Source organism: Oryctolagus cuniculus, chromosome 11 (assembly GCF_051225735.1).
Source record: "Oryctolagus cuniculus isolate XC-2025 breed Fujian yellow rabbit chromosome 11, ASM5122573v1, whole genome shotgun sequence".
In the NCBI taxonomy this organism is placed as follows: domain Eukaryota; kingdom Metazoa; phylum Chordata; class Mammalia; order Lagomorpha; family Leporidae; genus Oryctolagus; species Oryctolagus cuniculus.
In genome coordinates, this window is record NC_142877.1 from 120580216 (window position 1) to 120599985 (window position 19770).

Consider the following 19770-nt stretch of genomic DNA (forward strand, 5'->3'; position numbering starts at 1 on the left):
TCTGGAAAAGCAGCAGGTAGTGGTACGAGTGTTTGCGTCCCTGCCACGTGGGAGGCCCAGGTGGAGATTCAGGCCTGGCTCGGTCTGGCCCGGGTTGCGCTGTTCCTGCTGTTGGGGAGTGAGCAGCACACGCAGCTTCCTCCCGGTCGCTCTGCATTTGAAATAAGAGAAAAGCTAGAGAGCTGTCAACCCCTGACTCAACAAAGATTGAATGAAACCCAGAGCTAGCAGATGGAAGGTATTGAAGAATAAAGCAGAGGTGAAGTAGGGAAAAATGAAACAAAAAATTGGCCCTTTTAAAACATCAAGAAATTTGTGCAGGTTATAAGTAAATAAGTTAAGGGGAAAATACTCTTAGTAAAAGTGGAAATGGGAGATTACGACTGTCCCCGTGCACGTAAGGACTGTAACCGCGCTGTGCCTGTGCGCTGGGCGAAATAAGTAGCTAAGAGCTGGAAAAACTGCCAAGACACTGAACATCGCCGGTCTGGGCAGACTCCCAGGTAAGGGTGTTGAACTCCGCAATCAGAAATCTCCCATTGAAGAAAGGCCTCGAGGTGTTGGCTTCAGTAGTGGGGTGATTTTTGTTTGTTTTTTTTTGTTTTTAATTTAATTGGAAGGCAGAGAGGATGGGAGAGAATCTTCCTCTTCCATCCACTGGTCCACTCCCCAGATGGCCACAACATCTGGAGCTGAGCTGATCTGAAGCCAGGAGCCAGGAGCTTCCTCTGAGTCTCACACTCAGAGGAAGTGTGAGACTCAGAGGCAGTGGCCCACACAAGGGGCCGTCTTCCACTGCTTTCCCAGGCCATAGCAGAGAGCTGGATCAAAAGTAGAGCAGCCAGGACTTGAACTGGCGCCCATATGGGATGTTGGCACTGCAGGCGGCGGCCCAGTAGTGATTTCTACCAAACGTCTAGAGAACACACACCAGTCCTCATGCTGTTCGGGAGGGAATCCTTGCTAACTGACGTACTGTGAGTTCAGCAGTATCCTGACAGGGACCCAGGCAACGAGAACTCGTGAGAAAAGGAAGCTACAGGCTGCTATCCCGTATGAGCAGTGACATGAAGTCCTTCACAAAAACAGGCGTGAACTGATTCAGTGGTGTCTGCGAAAGACTGTGCAGTGTAACCCAGTGGAGTTGCTGCCCTGCGAGGACGGTTTACCACCAGAGACGATCAGTACAGTTCTCATGTCAGTGCAGCGAAGGGAAGAAGTACATAGTCAGTGCACTGGATGCAGAGGAGGCATCTGATAAAATCCCACAGCCTTTACCGGAACCCAGTGACACTGCCTCCGCGTGGGAAAAGCAGAAATGAGATATCCACAGCGAGCGGCACGCTCAGTGCTGAAAGACTGAACAAGGTAAAGTTGCCTGCCGTCCCCACTTCTCCATCAGGACCTCCTGCTTGGGTGGCCGGGGCTCAAGGACGTGGGCCGTTTTCTGCTACTTTTCCAGGTGCATAGCAGGGGGCTGGATCAGAAGTGGAACAGCTGGGACTTCACCAGTGCTCTGTGGGGTGCTGCGGCTGCAGGTGGCGGCTTCGCCCACTGTGTCTTAATGCCAGCCCTGCTCTCCACTCGTGTGCAGTGTCGTATTGAGAGTTACAGCCAAAGCTGGAAAACAAGGGTTGGGAAAGGGCATCCAAGTTGGAAAGGAAGGAGTGAGATCTCTCTTTGTATCTTAGAAAATGAAAGACACAGCCTGGCAAGCTCGATACATCGCCGGGAATCCTTGTTCTTCCAGCATCTCACTCGTGCCTCCTGATTGGGCATCTTTGCCTCCCTGCACACAGCTGCCAGAGACAGCCGCCTGATTTTTCTGCTTCAGCTTGGTCAGTGGATTCCCGTTGTGTCGGAACCCAATCCAGAGTCTTTCCTGTAGCCTGAGAGCTCTCCAGAGCTGACGCTGACTCACCTCAGCCTCGGTTCACACCGCCCACACTCTGCTTCCTCCGTGTGTCCGTGCTGGACGCTGCTGCATGGCCTGCTGCCCTCTCTGCAGCCCTGGGACTCTGCTCTCCAAATGATTGCTCCCCGCCCGGCCCGTTCTAAATTTGGGAGGTAGACAGCTTGACCCACAGCCAGGATCCTAATCCAGGTCACCAGTAGGTGGCAGGAACCCAGTGTATGTGAGCATCACTGCTCCCATCCAGCGTCTTCGTTAGCAAGCAGCTGGAGCCAGGAGCCAAGCGCAGGGCATCAGTGCTGGGCCGAGTGCCCCAGCTGACCGCATTGTATCTGTGAGGTGCTGCCTCCAGCGCTCATTCCTCAGGCCTTCCTCGAGTGCCTCCGGCTAGTTGGTGGCTCTGCATTTCCTGTCTCAGAATTCAGGTGTTCTTTCTGGTTTGGTGCCTGCCTCTGCACTGGGATGGAAATGTCACAAGTGCGGCTGGTTCTGTTAGCTGGCATGTCCCCAGCGTTGAGCATAATACCCCCATAGTCATTCATGAATGGACTCATTCAGATGTGTGATGAACAATTTACGCTTCTGTTTATATCTAAATGTCTTGTTCCAAGTCCAGTGTCAAGATCAAAAGTCGTACTGTTCATGGACGGGGGAAAACATGTTAAAGTATTAAATTTCTGTAACTGAATGAATTTTACTCTGAAAGCAAGATGTCCAGTACTTCAGAAAATTTAAGAAGAGATAGTTGTGGCCGGCGCTGTGGCTCAATAGGCTAATCCTCCGCCTGCGGCACCGGCACACCGGGTTCTAGTCCCAGTTGGGGCACCGGATTCTGTCCCGGTTGCCCATCTTCCAGGCCAGCTCTCTGCCGTGGCCCGGGAGTGCAGTGGAGGATGGCCCAGGTGCTTGGGCCCTGCACCCCATGGGAGACCAGGAGAAGCACCTGGCTCCTGCCTTCGGATCAGCGCGGTGCGCCGGCCACGGCGGCCATTGGAGGGTGAACCAGCGGTAAAAGGAAGACCTTTCTCTTTGTCTCTCTCTCTCTCTCACTGTCCACTCTGCCTGTCAAAAAATAAAAATAATAACAATAATAAAAAAGAGATAGTTGCTTCTAGGAAGCATTTCAGAAGCTAAGGCCGCCATAACCAACTTAGCATTTAAATACCCTAAAGTGTAAGTGGTTTTTATTTCCAGTTAATGCTGGAGTTAACGTGCATATTGTGGATTTCTCCTGAAGGTGGTCCTGACTTAAGGATCGCGGCAGTGCTCTGCCTGTGCTGGCCGGCAGTGAGCATTGTCGCTCTCTGTGTGGAGGAGACCGGTCAGACGCCGTGTGCTTCTTGAGCTGCTGACCACTCATGGGAGCACACAGTGCAGTGTGGGAAGCGCCACTCCCTGTGTCTGCCCCACGGTGCTGGGGAGAGCCGTCAGGGAAACACGCCTGGCTGTGCCTGCCGACTTCCTGGGCAGGGCGTGAAGAGGCGAGTTGGCACGGCTGTGGTGCCACGGACTGGGCATCCCCGGGGCACTGGTGATTTCCCATCAGAAGCAGTAGCACCAGACGCTCTTTCTGACCACGTACAGGACAGGGAGCTTGCGACTGTCGCCTGCTGTGTCTCATGGTGAAGTCTGGCAGAAGCTTCACCCCGTGTTTTCTCCGTTTAATCCGTTGCAGTTCAGAACTGGTGTTGACCCTTGGCTGTATTGTATTACCTCTGAAATGTGGTGAGTGCTCAGCCCACACTCATCTATACCTTAGATGGTTTATTTGCATTTTTTACTCCAACTTCTTGCTTCACTCTAAGCTGTTAGCTTATCAGCCGACTCCAAAGGTGCTTTGTTACCTTTGGGGACTTCTTGAAGAGAAAGGAGCTCCTTTGTGGGTCCTCACCTTGATTTGTGGGCGCAGTGCTGGAAGCAGCATGTCTGAACGGCCTAGGAGAGGTGCTGGAGCTGGGCTGCCTGCACCGGTCAGCGCTGCGTGAGCCGCCTGGCCGGGAACGAGTCAGCTGGCCGCCTGCCGTTGGTGCCTCCTCTGTGGAATGGAAACAACGTGAGGTTTCCTGAATCCTCTCCTGAGTGTAGGATGACCTCTGCCACACTGTGTCCAGGTAGCTATTGCTAAAGTGTTGCTGTTGCCAGTAACACTGCAGATCACTGACCATTCCATCTCCGTGCTTTTTGTTTTTTTGTTTGTTTGTTTGTTTGTTTTAATTTCACAGGTAGAGTTAGAGAGAGAGACAGAGAGAAAGGTCTTCCTTCTGTTGGTTCACTCCCAAATGGCCACTATGGCTGGCACTGCCCGGATCTGAAGCCAGGAGCCAGGTGCTTCCTCCTGGTCTCCCATGCAGGTGCAGGGCCCAAGCACTTGGGCCATCCTCCACTGCCCTCCCGGGCTACAGCAGAGAGCTGGCCTGGAAGAGGAACAACCGGGACTAGAACTGGCACCCATATGGGATGCTGGCGCCGCGGGTGGAGGATTACCAAGTGAGCCACAGCGCTGGCCCCCATCTTCATTCTTGGCTCATGAGATACTTAAATTAATCTCTCTGCAGAGCTCTGCACACACTGAAGATGGCAGTGTGTCTGCGGTGGGAATGCTACCTGAGGAGGGGTCCCAGGGGTCAGGGGCTTTATAAACGACCTCTTGGCCTGGAGTGCTGCCAGTCTGCTGTGCCTGCCTGGGCTCGCTCAGAACCCCTGTGGGGTCAGAGGCCCCTCCTGCTGCCGTATTGCCAGAGGCTCTGCCAGGGCACTACCCACAGCATCCCTGGATCTTTGGAGGCTTACTGGCCCCAGGTTGCCCCCTGCCATATGCCTGCGTGTGTGTATTAGACAGCATCTCAGCCCAGGTCCAGCGGACTGGGGCACCATGAGCTGGGGCCTCGCTGGGGCCAGCAGTCTGCTGGACACGTCATATGCAGTGGCTCCCAGAGTCCCCAGGTGATACTGGAGTGCTGCCCCAGGTACAAGTGGAAGCACTCTGCTGCCCAGAGCCTGGGGTGTGGTTTAAGTTAGAAGTGGTATCGGTTGTTCTGGATCTGGAAACCTGTTGTGTTAGATAGGGGTGCCAGACTGTACAGAGCAGTTCTGATTTAAAACTGTTGAAAATGTCTTACACTGCTAAAACCCAAAATGCTTCATATGTGCCGATTTCGTCGGTCACCGGGGAAGAACAGCAAGGTGGTGGCCCTTCCTCCTGTAGAGGCCATAGCCCTGCTAACCAGCACCACCCCAGGGGTCCTCACTCCCCCAGGGAGAACCTCCCTTTCCCCACCCACGCCCCTGAGACCACCGTGCTCACTGTGGGGGGCAGCAGCCGGGCGAAGAGCTCCCAGCTAGACACTGTGGGAAGCAGACAGGCAGGCTGGGGGCCAAACAAGATGGAGCGCCTGGGGGAGAAAAGCATCCGAACACCGCTGCTCTTCCGCAGCGCATGGCATCCCGCACGAGCCAGCGCCACGTCCAGATGCCGGGAACGCTCACTGCCCGTCTGCTCCAACGACTCCTTGTTCTCAACACCACTCCCATCACTGGTTCAGCTGCACCTCTCCTCCTCGGAAGTGGGGAGGAAGCCTTCGCGTCACTGTCCTGACGCTGGGGCTGCGGGGCCTGGCGCAGGAACCAGCTGTGTGCACATGTACCGCAAACCACCCATTTTGGCTCCTTATTCCTTCTCTAAATTGTTAGTCTATTTGGTATCTAATTTCCCTCTGCGTTCCTGTGTTTTAATACAAGGGAACATCTGTGCTTCCAGGATTTTGGTACAGTGCTGCACAGTCTGTTGTCTTAACAGTATTTAAAAATCAAAGCCAGGAGTATGTATGCCCTCCAATTAACTGCTGGCTAACTGCCATCACTGAAAGTGGTTTTAAAAACAACACACTGGGAGTCGGTGCTGTGGCACAGCAGGTAAAGCTGCTTCCTGCAGTGCCGGCATCCCATATGCGTGCCGGTTCAAGTCCCAGTTGCTCCACTTCGATCCAGCTCCCTGCTATGGCCTGGGAAAGCAGAAGATGGCCCCAGTTCTTGGGCCCCTGCACCTGCGTGGGAGACCCAGAAGAAGCTCCTGGCTCCTGGTTTTGGACCGGCCCAGCTCCAGATGTTCAGAGGAGCAGGCAGCACTTGCTGCGAGCCAGGTCGGCTAGTGGTAGCCATGGGACGACGCCGAGCGTCCCCCAGCAGCCACGGTGGTCACACGCTTCCCGCTGCAAAAGCCTCTGCAGCCAGTGGGTGCTGTGCTAGCAGGTACCTCACATGCGCTGGGTTTTCGTGGTGCCGGAGTCAATGGCACTGAAACTAATTTTGTACGTTGCGTGCTCTGGAACCATTTTAGTCACCACTTCAAAGCACATCCCTGGAATGTCACATGCTCCGTGCATCCCTTGCCTTCGTGAGCTTGCTGTTTAAACGTATATCCTGGAAGCCAAAATTAACTCACATAGTACTCAGGTAGTATAGATATGTTATGTATAAAGCACATCTATGCATGTTTCCTGAAAAGTCAGTAAAACCCTTTTACTATATTTTTGAATTGTTCTAATTTAAATAACGCAATTTTTTACTAATTTAAATAATTAATAATTTAAATAATGTAAATTTTCAAAGGTATTAGCACCTTTGAAAAGAAATTATTTATTCATTTTGAAAGAGAAGGGGTGGGGCTGGTGCTGTGGCATTGTAGATTAAGCATCTGCCTGTGACACCAGCATCCCACAGGGGCACCGGTTGGAGTCCGGCTGTTCCACTTCCGATCCAGTTCCCCGCTGACGGCCTGGGAAAGCAGCAGAAGATGGTCCCCTGGCTTAGAATCAGCCCAGCTCCGCTGTTGTGGACATTGTGGACTGATGGTTCACTGTCTCTCCCTCTTTATGTCAGTAACTGCCTTTCAAGTAAATAAGTAAATCTTAAAGAAATAAAGATATCTTTGCAAGGACAAAAAAAGTAGCAGAGAGAGATCTTCGTTTGCTGGTTCACTCCCCAGATGGCCACAACAGCCCATCCGAAGCCAGGAGCCTCCTCCAGGTCTCCACGTGGGTGGCAGAGGCCCAAGCACGTGGGCCACCATCCGCTGCTTTTCCCAGCCCATCAGCAGGGAGCTGGAGTGGAAGTACAGGAACTGGCGGCCATATGGGATGCTGGTGTCACAGGCAGCGGCTTTACCCGCTGCGCCACACCACCAGTCCTGATGTGTACTTTTCACTGTTGGTTTATGTGTTCATTCAACAAATATTTATTGGTGTCTCCCATGGTCTAGGCCAGAAGTGGCCGAGCCTTGTCGGTAAAGGGCCACATGGTGGATATTTCTGGCTGTGTGGATCACACCGCCTCTTCACAGCTGCCCGGCACTGCCCCTGCCCCGCCAGCAGCCACAGACAACGTGTCGCTGGCTGTGGGCCATTAGAACTCTATTTACCGAAACTGGAGTTTAAATTTCACTTTTCATGTGTCACACATTAGTATTGTTCTTTGGATTTTTTTCCAGCCATTTAAATATGTAAAACCAATTTTTAGTTTGCAGCCGTTCAAAACCACAGGCTTATCCTCAGTTGTCTCCTAAACACAGGCCAGCAGCCAGGGCCACGGCCCTGCCTTTGCCGCTCGGGTCCTGTGCCGGACTTCAGGTCCCTTTGAGTTCTGTAACTGGAAGAAGGTTGCCCTCCATCAGATGAGGTCTTCCTGGGCACACAGCGCCAGCACTAACATTTCAGCTCAGCTGGCTGCACTCTAAGAATGTGCTGGCCACTAGCATCCTTGTCATGCACTCTGTCTGTCATGCCGCTTCTCAGCCAGCCCACGCCGTCCGGCCCTCACTGGTATGAGGACAGTCAGTGTTGGACTCGGTGTGGAACCCTCTGGCGTCCCGGGCTCTGCTGCTTCTGTGCAGGTTTCCCAGCCTCTCATTGCCCGTGCTGTGCAGGTCGGGATTCTTACTGCCCCTGTGTTCTGGTGGCCGAGGTCAGGACTCTGGGGTGCCCGCTGAAGAGCGCGCGGCCTTGTCGAGTCCTCACTCTGGGGCTGGCTGCACAGTCCTTTCAAGGCGGTTTTGCAACAAACAGGCTCACACCTCCTATTTGTAGTAACTATAGAAACGTCAGAAGCTGTCTTTCCAAAGCAAGCATACAGTGAAGCCCTTCAAGTGTTGGTAGGGTTGGAGACTCTGGGAGATGTTTAATTTTCTCCCCCGCTCTGTCTCGCTCTGTCTCGTCAGGGGGAACAAGAGGGCCATGTGAATATTAACTGGGACTTGCTTTAGTCTCCTGTGACACTGAGGCTGCCGCGGTCTGTGCAGGCTGCCCAGGACCCCCTTTCCCAGCACAACAAGGCCATCCATAGTCATGGCCGGGCTCGGAGTAGACGCGGTGCGTAGCGGTGTGCACATTTCATGAGGAACAACTCTAAGTCGATGTTGTAATCATTCAGTCTGAGCCATTAAGCAGTAGAGCTGAAGTCTTGGCGTTGAGGAGGGAACAAATTAGAGGGCCTGCTGTGGCGTGGAGCTGTGGGTAGACAGGTCAGACGCCAGAGTGCTGGTGCTCGCTGGGAGGGCATAGACAGGCCGCACGTGGAGCCTCCTTACAGAGGAAGGTGGTGGTTCTGATTGTCAGAGCCCTGGGGAGGGGCGGGCTCCCCGTGGTCCCGCCTCTCTGCTTAAGCTTTTTGTATGTGGGTGTCCAACTTGGGAGGAACAAAAACGCCTTTCCTGCTTTGGGCTTCAGGCTTGTGAGGTTGTTGGCTCGGGGCAGGGTCTGGCCCTGTGGGACTCCTGGTCCTCACATTTTGCTCCTGATCACGGGGCAGGGGGATCCTCGGAGGCACCTGCAGCGCCTCATCTCTGAGGGCCACTGCTCAGTCCTCCTCTCTGCCCCTTCCTGCTCAGGTGGACAGTGGGTGTCACATAGCATCTTCCCTATGGAAATTGGGTGCTGTTGGGTGCTGAACATGCAAGCATGAATTGCCTCTAGGAAATGAGGTAGAGAAGTTCCTTCCCTAACCCCCGCCATGGACAGCATTGAGGCCATCCTTGCATTCTGTCCACACAGGAACCCTCCTGCCGTTGTTGGCACAGCACAGCCCCCTTGCCTGGGCTGTGTTTAGGTTCCCTTCCTTGTGATCTCGCAGCCCTGCAGAACTGCAAGTCAGCAAACCACACAGAGCAGGAGGGGGTGCAGCTCCCATGGGCCCTGCGTGGGCACCCAGCACAGGTCTCCCCACCAAGGGCAGGACAGTGCAGCCCCCGTGGGCCCTGCGTGGGCACCCAGCACAGGTCTCCCCACCAAGGGCAGGACAGTGCAGCCCCCGTGGACCCTGCGTGGGCACCCAGCACAGGTCTCCCCACCAAGGGCAGGACAGTGCAGTGTGCAGCCCCCGTGGGCTCTGCGTGGGCACCCAGCACAGGTCTCCCCACACTGCACCAGGGACAGTGCAGTGTGCAGCCCCCGTGGGCCCTGCGTGGGCACCCAGCACAGGTCTCCCCACACTGCACCAGGGACAGTGCAGTGTGCAGCCCCCGTGGGCCCTGCGTGGGCACCCAGCACAGGTCTCCCCACCAAGGGCAGGACAGTGCAGTGTGCAGCCCCCGTGGGCTCTGCGTGGGCACCCAGCACAGGTCTCCCCATACCGCACCAGGGACAGTGCAGTGTGCAGCCCCCGTGGGCTCTGCGTGGGCACCCAGCACAGGTCTCCCCACACTGCACCAGGGACAGCTCAGAGTGAATGAGGTTCGGCCTTGCTGCCAGGAGCCCCCAGCAGCACACAACTCCACCGGAGCCACATTGAACGCGCCTGGTCCAGGAGCTAGACTGGGTGCTGTGGGCGAGCAGGGAAGGGAGAGGAAGCGTGGCTCCTGCGTGGGAAGAGCTCCTGTGCAGGGCAGTGGAGGAGAAAGAGCAGGCCTTAGAACCATCCCCAGACCTAGGTGGCGCTGTAGAGTAGTAGGGGAGGAGTCTTCCAGGAGGAGGTGGCCCTTATCTGAGTCTTGAAGACTCTTGTTCCCTGTAGAAAACGAGCAGTCGTTAGGGCTGCGAGGCCAGCACCGGGGCTTGCTGGAGCTGGGGAGGCAGATGGTGTTTGGCGGCAGAAGCACGCAGGCCTCGGTGGAGATTCTAATGATGAGACCCCTGGGCGGCCCCTTCTGCCAGAGACCTGCGCGTGCAGCTGGCAGTGGTGGCGCAGCCGTGGGATCCGGGAACTCGGCGCGTTCAGGGGGATTTCAGTTTTGACTCCATCTAAGTGATTCAGAGGTTTCAGGCATGAATGTTTTGTTTCTGTCATTTACCACTGGAGAATTACACACGACCCACCGCTCCCCCATGTTACACATTTTCTTACCTAAATTTACTGCTCAGACGTTTGCTCTTCATCCAGCTCCCCTCCCGGGCCCCGCCTCCCCCTTTTCCTGCAGAAGTGAGAAAATGAATCTGTGACGCGAGTGCATCTTGGGTGTGAAGCCGGCTGTGGCAGATGATTCGTTAGCTTGGAAATTCACTGACACCCTAGGGTGTTGGACACTGGGATCATCTTCTCGTTTTCTGTGTTGGCACAGAGTGGACGTCTAGTGGTCCTGGAAAGGGGGAAATCCACACTGGGTTTGTGTCGGTGTGTGTGCAGTTCTGTCCTAGGAAGCGCGGCACTTCCTCATGAGCCAGTGGCCGCCCCCACAGGGCAGACAGCTGGCCAGCGGCAGCGGCAGCTGGCACCAGCAGCCCCTGTTCTGTGTTGATGAGAAATCCAAAGGCCAGTGGGTGGGTTGCTCACTCAGCACCTGCTCCCTGGGCCCCCTGCAGGCCCTGGGCAAGGCTGTGCTCGGGGCAGCGGAGTGGGCGGGGACCCAGGAGGGGCTGGCAGCACTGTGACTGGTTTGGTGTGGATTGGAGGGAGCCAGGTAGGGCAGCCTTCAGAGGTCCTGCAGATGCCCGCAGCTGCCTGTGCGTCCGGCTTCCCTGGGCCTGGCTTTAGTGGACGAGGACTCGGGAGAAAACCATTTACTCACATGCCACATTCCGCAAGAAAGAGCTGCCAGCTTTGTGCGTGTGGGTGCGAACCTCTGTGCCTCCCTCTCCCGGCTGGGGGCTCAGCAGGACCTGGGCCGTCCGGCCCGCGGTCCAGGAGCTTGGCTCTCCCGCCAGGGTTGGTACTTCATGGAGAACCACCCACGCCAGTGCTGGTGCTGGAAATGCTGGTGTGGGGAGCATCTGGACAGGACTTGCTTTTCTGGATGCTTCCATCTGACTGTGGGCAGGGAGGCCTGTTTCTCTGGACAAAGGGTGCTGTCCATGGACCAGAGTGCCAGGCCCACTGGGGAAGGGCCTGTCCTCTGCAGCGCGGCGTGTAGACCCCTCATGCTCTCCTGGGGTCGCACAGCCACCGGTAACTGCAGCAGCCGCAGTGGGTGGTGCAGTGGTGCTGTTCCGGTCTGGGCATGCATCCCGGCCTGGTGTGCTGGGCTCCGAGCGGCGCGTTTTCACAGAGGGCTTCAGCCACAGACAGGAGGGAATCTAATATTTTTGAGGCACCAGGGCCTTTTAGCTTCATCTTTGAAGTAATGACTGAGGGAAAGTCCTCTGACCCCCAGCAGTCCCTGTTGGTAACTGGACTGAGCTGACTGGGTGACATCCTGTCTCACCCTGCGTCTTCCTGACGTTCTCCGTGCTCCTCTTTCTGGTTCCCAGCAACTCGGCCACATGGCTGCCATACAGGAGTGTGTGAGTATGTGTGTGTGTGTTCTTGTGTTCATGACTGCAGCTCTCGCTGCCCGGCCAGCAGACACGGAGCGTGCGTGGGTCACGGGTGCCTGGTGGGTGTGCGCTCTTTCCCACTTGATGCACATGGATGGACCATCCTCAGGACCAGCTGAGTGAGCCTGGACCCCAGTGCTTCTGTGCCCCCTGCCCCTCCTCCAGCAATGCAGCGTGTGGCGGTTCCTTCACTCCAGCTCCAGTTCTGACCCAGTGGGTGGTGTATGCCATCCGAAACCTTACAGAGGACAACGCGCAAAACCAGGACGTGATTGCCAAGATGGAAGACCAGGGCCTGGCAGACACATCGCTCCTTAAAAAGATGGGGTTCGAAGTTGAGAAGAGGGGCGGGAAGCTGATTCTGAAGTCCAGCAGCGACGGCCCCAGCCGGTGAGCACCCTGCCCTTCCTTCCCCACCTGGAGCGTGGCCGGGGAGAGATCTGCCCTCCAGCGTGGTCTACCAAAGAGAGCCCCACACGGTTGTCCCTCTGGGTGTTCAGGCCTTGGTGAGACGGCGTCCGGCCAGCGGGAAGCCGACTCCAGCTCCCTTACGCTTGATGCCGTCTCTGTCTGTCGCGGGTTGGCGCTGTGTGCACAGTCACAGCCCTGAGTGTCTGGGACTGTTGACCACACAAAGAAGTCCATACTCAGTTCACTGCGGCTTTCTCTCCAGAGGTCCCGGTCTGTACTGGGGAGTACCAGAGACCCAGGCACACGGCGCCAGGGCGGTGCGGTTTCTGTTCCGGCCGGATACTGCCGTTTCTTACAAGAGTTAAAATGCAGAGCTCACTCTGCGACATGTCATCATTTATGCGTGCTCCGATACGAAGCTTCTGATTGGACTGAAGGTTAACCAGCACTGGCTGCCATTGATAGAGCAGAAAGCGCGTAGTGCCGAGTGGGTTCTTCGGGTCTCCCAGTGACACGGCCCCACTGCGGGAGCTCTGTGTGTTTTCTTGTCCGCTGATTCCGGTGAACAGACCTCACTAAAGCTGTGATGATTTTTTCTTTTTTTTCCTCTCAGTGAATGAACTCTCCATCCAGGCGTCTGAGTTTTCAGAACCTGTTTGCGTGGATTTTTCGTCTTCTACAGTTTGTGAAATCGCAAGTGTTTGAAGATTATTGGGTCTTTTAGATAATAGAGTTAAGTGCGAATAAGCTGACTGTGAACCCGAGTTTTCTCTTGTTCCTGTGTTTTAAATGTGGCTCTGCTTTGCCTTTGTTCCCTGGATAGAATGTGCATTTAAATGATGTGTTGTACTGACGCCTGCGACAGCAAATAAAAAATCCTCTCGTCTGGCAGCGGCGGGGCGTTTGCTGGGTTTCTGTGCGTCCCTGCAGACGCAGTGCAGCCTCGGCCCTTGCTTTGCCTCTTCTCATTGGGTTTTCTGAGCTCTGTCAGGCAGCTGAAGTTGGTTTCTCACTGTGATTAATTCTAGCAATCTCTTTTCACCCCTTCTGCCTTTCCAAAACATTGACAAGACTCATTTCCAGGTAATTAATCCGAGAACTCTCCCTCTTCACGTTGGGCACTGGGCTGCGTTGTCCCCGAGCCCGAGCCCTGTCCCTTTGGAATGTGGCAGAGAGCACATGGGCCGCTTAACTCTTGTTGTTCCAAACTGGCCTAGAGCTCGGCTTCTTGGAGGGAGAGGAGGGCGGTCTGACGGTCTGCCCTTGTGCAGGGCCATGGTACTCCAGTGTCACCCGGGTCCCCTTCTCTGGGGAAAGCCCCTCTTCCTATTAACTGTGGCTTCCCTAGAATTCCAGGATAGTTTTGGGCTTGCCGGGCCTCTCGTGTGGCCACCCATTGTCTTATGAACTAGGCGTCATCTGTCCAGCTCACGCTGGGTGAGTTAAGTGAGCACTGAGCTGCCCGCAGCCCCTGGGGCGTTCATGTGGTCAGCACGACCTGGGTGGGAGGTCGTCTTGTGACTGCAGACAGTGAGCACCCAGCAGAAGTTTTAAAGAAATACTGACTGCTCCAGGCTCAAGTGCTTCTGTGCTGTTCTGCGCCTACTCAGACTGCGTAGGGGAGCGTGTGGAGAGTGCAGTGCAAGCTTCCCGCACACGGTAGACCTCTGTGCTCCTCGCAGCTCTGCAGGGGTGGCGCCAGTCTGCGCACCGTGTTTCTTCTCTTGTTTAAGACATTCTGTCAGTAAAGAAGCCGTGGGAAAATTCCAGGCGCACACAAAGTCATTCTCCTCTGAGTCCTAAAGGGTTAAGGTCCTTTTTTCCAAACAGAAGGCAAAGGGAAACAGCAGTGGGCGGCCCTTCTCCTCTAACAAGTTTGCAGTAGACACTTCTTTTTTCCCGTCTCAATGGGTGTGTGCACAGCAGTGGAATCACACAAACACGCCAGTAGGAGCCGTGTAATAACAAACACAGATAAACAAAAGGGAGCCTGTGAGAGGACAGAATGGGGTAATGGCTCTGTGTTTCCTAAATAGGGAAGCACGCTGCTGGCCGCGCTGGGCTGCTTTTGATTCCCTCAGTAGATTAATTCCTGAGCACAACAGCTCCCCTGTTCTTTCCCAGTGGACTTGGAGCTTCTGAGAGCCTTGTTTTACATGCTATAGGGGATTAAGTCACCGCCGATCAGTCATTGAGAAGGGAGAAAAGCAGGCCAGCCTTAGAAAACTTGTGAAGGGGCAGAATGGTCCCAGCGAGTTTGTGACCACATCAGTGCTTTCAAGAGCAAGCCAACAAAGCTCTTTCGCCTGCTCCATTCTAAAAGGCAGAGGGGCGTTTTCTTTAATACCTCCACAATGGGTGTTAGGATCTCAGAAATATTTATCTTCACCACTTCCATGCTACACTGTTAGAATCTGTCCGTATTAATGCGTCTCCTGGTTTCTGTGTTTTGTGTTTAGAAGCTAATGTGGAATGCATTTTGTTGTTGTTGTTCAGTAACTTCAGAATCTAACCGCTCATCCTTTTGCGGAATGGCACATGGAGAAGTGATGCAGTTTTCAATAGGTGTGCGTTCTGTGTCTGTTGCTTCTGAAGTCATTCTTGGGCTGCCCTGCTAGCATCTGGCATTCGGGTGATTTGTTATTCTTTAACCTCTGTCCTTTAAGGATAAACAAAGGTGTTAGAACAACACCAGTCTTTGTAGGAGAAGAACTTCCGCATCAGTAGATGTGTCTCGTCATCAGTGACTTCTGCTCGGAAGGAGTCAGCTTGCATGTGGGAAGCAGGAGAGTCAAGGTGCATTTTAAAATGCAGAGAAATTGAGGCAGAGCCTCCATGTGCAGCTACGAACAAAATCAGCCTTTGAGGAGAGGAACGGCCTCTGGGCGCTGTCCAGGGTTCTGATTGTTCCGGCGGCCTTGGCCTGTTTGTGGAAATCAATTAAACTTTGCTTTCAAAACTCGGCTTTTTTGTCTCCCTCTGACACAGTACCTGTTTCCCTCTTGTGTGGGCATTTTCTGTATTTCTGAGTTTTTTAGGTCAAGTGTTCCATGATATTTACAGCATGAATTTGGTTACCATCTATCATACAAACGCACTGTTAAACGTACGCGAGTCCTCTCCACCCGGTGGTAATGGTGAACTCGCTCGTAGCCAGAGACGTTTCTCTAAGGTTTCTGATCATTGTTGATTCTAGCTTAAAGTAAAACGTGGAGTGTTTTCTTTTTCATCCGAGTGACGTAGTGAGCACTTCCCATTTACGCAGAGTTGTGTTGTGCTTGTTCTGTTGCGAGAGTGTAGGTCACATGTTACGACTTTTACCACAACTCTGTGAAGTGTCACGGCCCAGAGAGTGAACCCTGAAGCTGGGTTCCTGGGTTCCAGTCCCTGCTCCTGGACTCGAGCAGCTCGGGGCAGATTCCGGAAGCTCTGTGTGCCTCCCCTTCCCCACCTCTGAAAATGGGCCCACAGTACCACCTACCTCATAGGAGTATACGAGAGTAAGGCCAGTGATTCTGTGCAGGGCTTCCTTCTGGACTTCACCGTCACGTGGGAGAGTAAGTGTAACCAGAGAAGTCGGTGTCCAAGGCCACACAGCAGGAAATGCCTTGCGGTAGATTTGTGCAGCTAATCCGAGAGGGGGGAGGGAGGGAGGAAATAGGGGGACACGTGGCGGCTGTGGACTTAGAGCAGGGAAGCTCTGGAGGACGTGGGCTTTGAGTCAGAAAACCCAGCCTTCAGATGTCAGCCCTGTCAGGCCAGCTGTGTGGCTTGATCGTGATGCTTCATCACACCGAGTCTAACTTTGCACCACAGACAGTGCGCCAGGCACTAAATGAGACAGAATGGCCCCTGGTCTCATGAGGCTTTTTAAGATTTATTTTATTTATTTGAAAGAGTTACACAGAGAGAGAGAGAGAGGTCTTCCATCCACTGGTTCACTCTCCAGATGGCCGCAATGGCCGGAGCTACGCCGATCCAAAGCCAGGAGCCAGGAGCTTCTGGGTCTCCCACGTGGGTGCAGGGGCCCAAGGACTTGAGCCATCTTCTACTGCTATCCCGGGCCACAGCAGAGAGCTGGACAGGAAGTGGAGCAGCCGGGTCTCGAACTGGCGCCCATATGGGATGCCGGCACTTCAGGCCATGGCGTTAACCTACTGTGCCACAGCGCCGGCCCCATGAAGCTGTTCTGATGGGACAGGGCCTGGCATTGTGTCATAGCAAGTTGAGCCACCAGCTGCAACCCCAGCAACCCCATAGGGGCACCAGTTCGAGTCCCGGCTGCTCCACTTTAATCCAGCTCCTTGTAATGTGCCTGGGAAGGCAGCAGATGATGGCGCATGTGGGAGACCCAGAAAAACTTCTGGCTCCTGGCTTCTGCCTTGCCCAGCACTGGCCAATGCTGGGGACTAAAGCAGCAGATGGGGCCTGTCTCCGTCTGTCTCTCCCTCTGTGTAACTGCCTTTCAAATAAGTAAATAAATCTTATTTTTTAATTTAAGAAAAAGAACACTAAGGGGACAAGCATGTAAGGCTTCCTTACATATCATAGCAAATGCTTTGAGGCAGGTAGCTAGTTGCAGGTAACTGGGTGTCTTTTCTGAGACAGCCACGTCCGAGCAGAGGGCAGAGGGCTGGGAGGTGCCACCCAAGCGGAGGACAGGGACAGAGTATTCAGGAGAAGGGGTCGGGAAGGGCTGAGGCCCAGAAACCGCTCGGGGTGCACCTGGTCGAGAGCAGGGTGGCGGCAGTGGGAGCAGAGCCCAGGGCCTGGGAGGGTGGTGCGAGCGCCGTCAGCCCTGCAGGTTGAAACGCCCTGGGGAGCTGTTAGCAGAGGAGCGGGCAGATTCGGGTTGCAGATGTAGATGCTGCCTTGCTGCTGTGTGGAAGTAGATTGGAGAGGAGACAATGATGAGAAGGAATTGATGAAGCTGTTGATGGTGATTTAGACGGCAGGGGAGGAATCCAGAATCCTCTTCTGCTTACTCCCAGATGGAGATGATTTTAGAGTAGTTGGACCTGCAAGACCAGAGTTGAGAGGGGGGTCGGTGCTGGCAAGAAGCACCGGCGGCCATTGACTTGGCCTGCAGATGCTGTGAAGCCATGGAGACGGACCAGTGAGGAGGCCTGACCCACGTTGGCCTCCGCCTGCATAGCAGATGACATCCCTGTGTCCGAAACCCCTTAGGAAGAGGGAGTTAAGGCTTTCATCATCAAGTCATGCCACAGTTCGTGGGAGCATTTGCAGTAGCAGTGACGCCCCCATTCCCCAGCAGAGAGCCTGGGTTCGAGTCCCAGCTCCACTTCCCGTTCCAGTCTCCTGCTAATGTGTTCCCTGGGACAGAGTAGGCAATGATTCAGGCACTTGGATTCCTGGCTCCCCACTTTGTGGCCTGGCCCAGCATTGACTCTTGTGGGCATTTGGGGAGTCAGCCAGCAGGTAGGAGATCTCTCTCTGTCTGTCTCTTTGTCTCTCTCTGCGTGTGTACCATAATGGAACTAGCCATTCCCTCGTTAGACATTTTGTTTTATATGTCAGTGTATTTGCATGCAGCTTTATCTGTGTTTTAAGTTGTGTACTTGGGGGTCAAGGAAGGAAAAGAGAGGGTTAAAGGGAAGTGCTCATTAGAGAAGAAAAGGCGCTTCCAAATCCAGTGGTGCCCACTGGATCGTTCCAGCCAAGCCTCCCGGAGACCACTACAAGGCAGACCGGGGGCTGGCATTGTGCCACCCACATGGGCACCCGTGTGAGCCCTGGCTGCTTCACTTCTGTCCAGCTCTCTGCTGATGCCCCTGGGAAGACAGCGGAGGGTGGCCCGAGTGCTTGGGCCCCTGCCTGCACCCACGTGGGAGACCTGGAAGATGCTCCCAGCTCCCGGTTTTGGGCCATTTGGGGAGTGAACCAACCATCCAACCAACCAACCTACCCCCCTCCCTCCCTCCCTCCCTTCCCCCCCCCCTCTGTAACTCTGACTTGCAAATAAATAAATAAACAAATAAAAATAAAAAAGCTGGAATGCTCTAAATGAATGCTCAAAGACACCGGGAAGCTGGCAAGGTGCAGTGAGGGGTTACAAGGCCCGAGTCTGGGACTAGCGAGGCCCAGAGAGGTGAGCCTATTGCTTGGGCTGCTTTTTCCAGTCCAGAGAGCGGAGCCACGCGTAGCTAGCACAGTCCTGAGCAGCAAGACAACTGGGAAACTGGAACCATAGCAGAGGGGCTGACGCTGCGGCATCGTGAGTAGGCTGCCGCCTGCAGTGCCAGTGTCCCACGTGGGCACCGGTTCAAGTCCCAGCTGCTCCACTTCTGATGCGGCTCTCTGCTGTGGCCTGGGAAAGCAGTAGAAGATGGCCCAAGTCCTCCCTCTGCACCCACGTGGGAGGCCCAGAGGAAGCTTCTGGCTCCTGGCTTTGGGTTGGCACAGGTCCGGCCGTTGCAGCCAACTGGGGAGTGAACCAGCAGATGGAAGACCTCTCTCTCTGCCTCTCCTTCTCTCTCTGTAACTCTATGACTTTTAAATAAATAAATAAATCTTTAGGGGAAAAAAAAAAAGAAACCATAGTAGAAACAAATTAGAAAGAAAGGCTGATAGACATTTCTTTTTTTAAAAGATTTATTTATTTATTTGGAAGGCAGAGTGACAGTTTCTGTCCACTGGTTCACTCCCCAAATGGCTGCTACAGTGGGGCCTGGACTTGGCCAAAGCCAGAAGCCTGGAACTCCATCCAGGTCTTTGACTTGGGTGCAGGGACCCAAGCACTTGGGCTATCTTCTGCCCTCCCAGGTGCATTAATAGGGAGCTGGATTGGATTGGAAGTGGAGCAGCCAGGACTCAAATCAGCACTCGTGGGATGCTAGCATCACAGCTGGTGGCTTAACCTGCTGAGCCACAACGCTGACCCCCAGAGATGAAAAACAGTATTGAAAATGTCAACAAAAGAAGGACCACACTGTGGAAGGGTGTCGGATGGAAATTCTGGAACTGAAAATATATCACCAAAGTTAAGAAATAAGTAGCTGTGCCGATCTGAAGCCAGGAGCCAGGTGCCTCCTCCGGGTCTCCCATGCGGGTGCAGGGCCTAAGCACTTGGGCCATCCTCCACTGCCTTCCCAGGCCACAGTAGAGAGCTGGACTGGAAGAGGAGCAACCGGGACTAGAACCGGCGCCCATACGGGATGCCGGCACCACAGATGGAGGATTAACCTAGTGCACCATGGCACCGGCCCCCAAGAATATAAACCTTTAAAAAAAAAATGGATAGGCTTAGCCATGAAATAATAATACAGTGAAGTTGGCCAACAGAGATCCCACGGGGGTCTTTATTTGAGCTGGGGTGAAGCCGTACCTGAGATGCCCACACCCACGTCAGCACCTGAGCTCTGTCCCAGCTCTGACTCGGGATCCCGGTTCCTCCCTGTGAGACGCCGTGCAGGCTGTAGTAATTGGGTCCTTGCCACCCACATGCAAGACCTGCACTGAGCCCCTGGCCCTCATTCTTGGTCCCCTCTGGCCATTGCAGGCATTTGGACAAGTAGGTGGCATCTCTCCCCGCCCCTTTCTCTGCCTCTCAATTAAAATACATGTATGTACAAATAATCACTGAGACCAAAGACCCGAGGATGAAAAATGGAGATAGGTGAGGCACATGGAATCCAGTGCCAGGCTCTGTGAGCCACATTTAGTCAGATAACCACGTTACAGAGGCTCCTA

General features: G+C 54.3%; 1 protein-coding gene across 4 annotated transcripts in view; it reads left to right on the plus strand.

The window, feature by feature from the left end:
- Positions 1 to 12951, plus strand: part of ATXN10 (ataxin 10) — a 154748-nt gene extending 141797 nt beyond the window's left edge. For all 4 annotated transcript variants that reach the window (XM_002723648.6, XM_089307740.1, XM_017339764.4 and 1 more), the window contains 2 exons: positions 11853 to 12039; positions 12674 to 12951. In XM_002723648.6, the coding sequence (XP_002723694.4) occupies positions 11853 to 12039; positions 12674 to 12680 (194 nt within the window). In that variant the 3' untranslated portion in view covers positions 12681 to 12951. The remainder of the gene's footprint in view (positions 1 to 11852; positions 12040 to 12673) is intronic.
- Positions 12952 to 19770: the final 6819 nt, after the last annotated feature.